The following is a 5,886-nucleotide window of genomic DNA, read 5'->3' on the forward strand; positions in this document are numbered from 1 at the left end:
CTAGACAATCAACTTAAAGAGTTTCTTTGCTTGATGTTCATCTTTTCTTGTTTGTTTTTAAGTTATGATCTTTTGAGTGCTAAGACACATGAATTGATCTTAAATGTAACATATGATTCATACACCATCCGTGGAGTCGTGTTGCCTCGATTTTCTTTTATTAAAATTTCTCTCTATTTTTGCTTCCGGTTGAGTTTTGAGTGCACTGGGTGATCCAAATAGGAAATAACCATCAATTTCACAAAAAAATTGTTGAGCATCTATTCACCTACTCTAGTCATTAATCTCGTGCATACATAACCTAGTACAGGAGTAGAAGGGATCGTCGAACTCCTCCGATTAGGATTCTTGTTTCCCATTGATTTGAGGGATTAAACCATCTGAGATAGGATAGTGTATAAATATTTCATTTTATGAATTTTATTGGCATAACCATATCCACATATTTATATTAACCATTTATTTATGGAGGATGACCTTCGTAGTTAGGATCGGATGATTCATGGTCACTCCGTTTCTCAAACCAAATATAGATGCAAATAGCTTTAAGTATACAAATACAATATTCTTAAAGTACACTTTCATAGCAAACCTAACTATTTAATACTACATTTCCATTTAGTTAACTAAATATCATAGAAACGATTTTGCTAATTCTAATCACATAGTAAAATTTATGATCTTTCTGTCGACTACATTTCCACTCTATTTAGAATAAATCGAAGTACTATGTAATATGGGATTTTATTAAAGATATGCTAAAATCTTAACATTGCAGAGATAACTGGATAAGCAACACACTATCTTGCTCAATTAATACACCCGAATTCAGTTCTGTACAAAATGGTGGATCAAATTCTATTTTACCGTAAAATTATATAAAACAAATCAATAGAGAAAATTCCAGTACGTCTAGACCAACAATACCAAGATTGCAGAAGCAGCAGAGCCCTATCTATACTTTTGAATTTGGAACCACACCTGTGCCTATAAACCATACTTTTCATTCATCAACATTGACATCAATCATATGTTGGTCCCGCAACACAATGTCTAATGGCTAAGCATCATGTTGACATACCCAAATCAAAGAAAGAGATAACTTTCTCTTTTATCCCTCATACGAGATCCGGGCACTACAAGCAATAATAAGGTGGCAAGCTGGCTCCATAGTTCCGAGCCCAACATGCCACAAAGGATAGCAAAAACACGGTGTATATATCATCAGCGTGACAATTACAACACCATCCACTATCAAGAGATGCGAAAGAGAAAAAGGCAGCTACTTCTAAGAAAGCAAAGCAACAATCCAGAGGCAGAGGCACCGCAGGACAGTGACAAAATAAAGCGAGAAAGCGCGCGGCAACTGAGCTCTGGCCCCCATGCCGTTTCCCTACCCCTGATCTGATCGTGTCAGTGCAAACAGAGCATGCACTAACTGGTTCATGGCATCTGATGCGAAGATGAGGCTGTCGTTGCCATCATCACCGCTTGTCATCATCTATCTGCCGATGCAGAGAGAGATTTCGGCTGCCATTGTGGTCGCTGCCGATCGATGTCAGCGGGCTAGCTGCTTGACCCGCGCGCGCCGAGCTTCTTGACCTCCACCTTGAGCGACTTGAGGTACCGCACGGCCTCGTCGAGGACGGCCGGCGTGTCCATCCGGTCGCCGCCGGGGATGATTCCCTTGAGCGTCCGCACCATCTTCTTCATCCGCTCCTTCTTCTTCTCGCCGCCGCCGCCGCCGGTCTCATGCTTCCGGCAGCCGCTGGCTCCGTACCCGGACGAGCACGTGGAGTCCGGGGAGCCCCCGGCGCGGCATCCCGGGGTACGACCCGTGCTGAGAACGTCGTCCTCGTCCTCGCCGTCCTCCGTGCTCATCAGTGCATCGATCTCTTCGGTGTCCTCCTTCTGCCGGATCGAGCCGCCGCCGCCGCCGTCATCGCCGCAACCATAGTAGGCGCTCTTGCCAGCGTAGTTCTGATCGAAGCCGTAGCAATGGCGATCGTAGTCGTATCCGCCGCCGGAGGAGCCGAAGTTGTTGGCGAGGGAGGGGTGGAACATGACCCGGCTACGGTCGTACGTCTGGTCGAAGATGACGTAGTTCTTGGGACAGGTGTCCGACGGCTGGAACTCGAGCCCGGTGAGCTGCGCCGGGAAGTCGTGCTGCCTCCGACCGGCGAGAGGGTCCTCATAGGCAGCTGGCGCGGAGGTGTACCGATCGTTCGCCGTGTAGTAAGCTCCTCCACCGCCGTAGCCGGCCATGTCACAGTCGTAGCCACCGGCGCCGCCGCCGTAGCCATAGCCGTACCCGTACCCGTACCCACCGTACCCGTACCCGGGGTCTCCCTGCATCAGATCGCTTTTGCGGTGCTGCTTGATTTCTGGCTGTGTTTGTATGGAGAAATCTGGCAAGTTTTTGGCTTTTGACTGGAAGGAAATTGAACAAGAATTATGAGAGCCTTTTGTTAACTGGAGCTGGCTTTTTTGTGGTTTAATTCAAAATTGTTTCAGTTAGTTCGTTTGGAATGGAAGCTGTTTGGAGAGAATGTGTGAGGTTGGAAGAATGTGTGAGGTTGGAAGAATGTGTGTGAGGTTGGAGTGATGGCCGATTCTACGTCACGGGCTTCAGAAGCTGGCGGAAGTATTCGGCCTGCAAGCAGTAAACAGCGAAACAAAACGCATTAGAGTGATATTTGCATGCGAACTATTACTCGTAACAAATTTGTTGTCTACACGTTGGTCAAACGAAAACATCCTTTGATGGCTGAGACCAGAGCACATAGAGAAGAGGGCTAGAGCAACTTGGCAAGTTGCACATGTAGAGGTATTAGACTGAAAGCAAAAGCGAGCATCATGAGGGCATTAGTATCTAGCAACTTGTGAACAATGAGGCCTGTTAAGGGTAGTAAAAATGTACTATAATTCAGAATTTCGCTGGTTATGCTGGATGGCACCTGCGATGTTGAGCTCCCTAAAGTCTTTTTTAAAACAAAGAGACAACACATAAATTAGCTTATCCTAGTTACTTAGTTAATCAGAAACGGAAAAAATTGCGCAGAACAGAGGAAGAACTACCGTTATAATGCAAAGACAAATAAAACTAGAAAAACAGAGGAACTATGGCGATGCAATCATGAATCATGATCACTGAGTAATAAAAGCTAAACTCAATCAAGTTGAATGTTTTTTTTTCTTACTACTACTTCAAAATGAACATTGTTTGGATCTTTTTCGTAGTGCTTCCCCAACAGAGGCAAACCTAGGCCACATCTTTGTTTAAGTTATAGGGTTACTGCTCCAGCTTTTGGCAACTAGTACACTAACAAAAAGCTACGGAGTTTCTTCTAAAGTTCAGAACACCATTTTTTGACCGCACAAAGCATTGTCAACACGCTGGCCATAATCGTTGACGCCGAGGCCCCTCACGTAGTGGACCCCGATCACTTTCCTATCTACATGGAACACCATCTCCATTTCCTATCTACGCTAGTCCTCGTAAGAGACAGACAGAACAAAGAAGCAAGTTTTGCTGATCTGCATGAACAGGTGACGATTCGATGCTTACAGCTATGGAGAAAAACATCCAAAAATGGAACAACGTAACAAAAGGAAACGTGGAGGAGAGGTGAATTAGTCATGTGTTCTTGGCGATGATGCTAACCTGGCAGACTTGCATCAATCTGTAGTAGTACGCGACGGCGCCACTTGTCATAACGACGACGTCAAGGCTCCTCCGGTTGAACCCAACGCACATGTCCTTCCTCGGCCGGCCTCCAAGCAAGCCTCGACACCCGATCGCTCGGCGGACGGAGCGGCGCGAGATCACAGGATGACGCGGAAGAACACCGCCAGCCGCACGACCGTCCCCGCCCACGGCATCCTGCCCCTCTGCCTCCTCTGCCTCTGCCTGAAATTCTGAAAGCACAGCACGAAGCGACCAGCTTGGATCGATCAGTTAGAGCAAGAGACGCACGCGAGTTGGAAGAGAGTATGTGGCGATCAAGACGATACCGATCAAGGCTCTTTTCGACGACGACACCGATCAAGGCTGTACCGACGAGAACAGAGCAATGGAACGGGAACGGGAAGGGAGTGAGGGATTGAGCCGACAAAGGGGAGGCCACAGGGTCTTATATAACGGATGAACAGCGCTGGAGTTGGATACTCCGATTGGTCCCTCCCCGCTCTCCTGTTGCTCGTTTCCTTTTGCTGCACTTCTTTTGAGTGTGATACAGAGATAGGGGAATGTGGAATGGCGAGGAGCAGAGCAGTGATGGGGAGCTGGGCGGGAGCGAATTAATGAGGTGGCGTGCGCACTCGATGGGTGCTGTGGGTGCGCGTGCCGCTTCCCACCGTGCTCTCCCCCAAACGCCTCTCCCACAACCACCATCCCACACACCCATTAGTAAGGGACACACGGACCCCACTCCCGCATGCCCCCACGCGTAGGTGAACCGGGAACCGCCGGGCTCCCGTGCGCGGGGGTCGGGGTCAATGGAGGTGGGCATCGTGCCAGAGCAATCCATCCCAACTTCCGAGCACGAAGCAAGCAAACCAGGGCACGCACGCTGCGGCGCGGGGCAAATTATGCGGCGCGCGTGAGAAAAGCGCGCGGGCGCCGTCGGATCCGAATCGGGCGGTGGATGGAGGGCCAGTTTGGTGCCGGCCTCCGCTGCGCGCGTGCCCCCGGGGCCATCGATGCGCGCCTAGGGACGCTGGGAGGTAGGGCCCGGCTCCGGCCAGACCAGGGCGGCGCGCCACGGCGTCCGGGGGCAGCAGGCATCATGATGCCGGAGCTGAAGCGAACTACGCTGCCCTGCCCCTGCGGTGCTGCTGGTCATGGACCACCGGACATGCTAGATTGCTAGTCGAAATTGCACTTCATGTGCTGTCTGCTTCTCCCCAGCTGAGGTTTGCATGTTTCCAGGTCTATGACACGGCATTAGCGGTCACCACCGATGATGCAATTGCCTATGTTCGAGGGATTTTGTACGATTCGCGTTCTATTTAAAATACTCCCTACGTGAGTGCCCGGAACTGAGTGAACGTTTCTGGCTCCATTGCAGTAGGGTTCAGGTCCATCTCCGATGGAATTAACTTCCTCGAGAATGATCTCTATGTAACTGCATGCCTTGCAACCTATTAACCTAAAATTTCCGTTCGTTCAAAATAAAAAAACTAGGATTTGGCTGTTAAAAAATGAGATTTCTTTTTAAAAAAAGATAACCAAGAAAGTGAGATAAGCATAACCACTCTATGCTAACCAAGCAGTATTTTAGATTAACTTGACACATCTTGTCTAATTTTAGCCAACCTGTTATCTGAACCCGGACCCATACACAGTTTAAAATAACTATATAAATGCTAATGATGCATAAATATGCACATGAAAAAAGATAGAGAAGTATGCTTCACGTATCATATGGGGACGTATCAGTGCCTGCCTTTAATTATGTAAGGTAACCATCCAATTTCACTAGAAAAACAAAAGAAAAGGACCAATTGGAAATAATTCAAGAATTTTTTATTTTTTTTGGCAAAGCTAGTCCTCAAAGATTTTACAATCCTGTAAAATCTTAACTTGTAATACAAATTGCGCTACACAAAAAATTGTTGTGAACAATATATTCTCCCCCAAATATTTATGATTTGCAAGATTTCCATTTCCGTTACTCGTTGCATAAGTTTAATGTGAACATGAAGTTGTGTATAACTAGATTTTTGCAGACCTAATCGCAGGGCCACAGAATGAGCATTGTACTTTCATTTATATAGTAGGCAAAAATGTAAAAATAGACAATATATGTCGATGTATTTGCCAAAAAAGACAATAGATCGGCGTATTTACAAATCTAGCACCTTGTTTGGATTCGACATAGCAAA

General features: G+C 47.1%; 1 protein-coding gene across 2 annotated transcripts; it reads right to left on the minus strand.

The window, feature by feature from the left end:
• Positions 1–1,199: 1,199 nt before the first annotated feature.
• LOC133926778 (transcription factor bHLH144-like) lies at positions 1,200–4,290 on the minus strand. Of its 2 annotated transcripts, none has more exons than XM_062372857.1 (3): positions 4,015–4,290; positions 3,665–3,910; positions 1,200–2,653 (listed from the first exon to the last, which is right to left on the minus strand). In XM_062372857.1, exon 3 carries the CDS (start codon positions 2,353–2,355, stop codon positions 1,567–1,569), a length of 789 nt encoding a protein of 262 aa, XP_062228841.1. In that variant the 5' UTR covers positions 2,356–2,653; positions 3,665–3,910; positions 4,015–4,290; the 3' UTR covers positions 1,200–1,566. The 2 variants fall into 2 exon arrangements, with proteins under 2 accessions (XP_062228841.1, XP_062228840.1); XM_062372856.1 differs by having other exon boundaries at positions 3,665–3,918; positions 4,015–4,288.
• Positions 4,291–5,886: the final 1,596 nt, after the last annotated feature.

This window comes from Phragmites australis, chromosome 8 (assembly GCF_958298935.1).
Source record: "Phragmites australis chromosome 8, lpPhrAust1.1, whole genome shotgun sequence".
Taxonomy (NCBI): domain Eukaryota; kingdom Viridiplantae; phylum Streptophyta; class Magnoliopsida; order Poales; family Poaceae; genus Phragmites; species Phragmites australis.

Excerpts from the sequence above, each read along its gene's own strand:
- LOC133926778 (XM_062372857.1), bottom strand. The coding sequence starts at position 2,355 with ATGCAGGGAGACCCCGGGTACGGGTACGGTGGGTACGGGTACGGGTAC.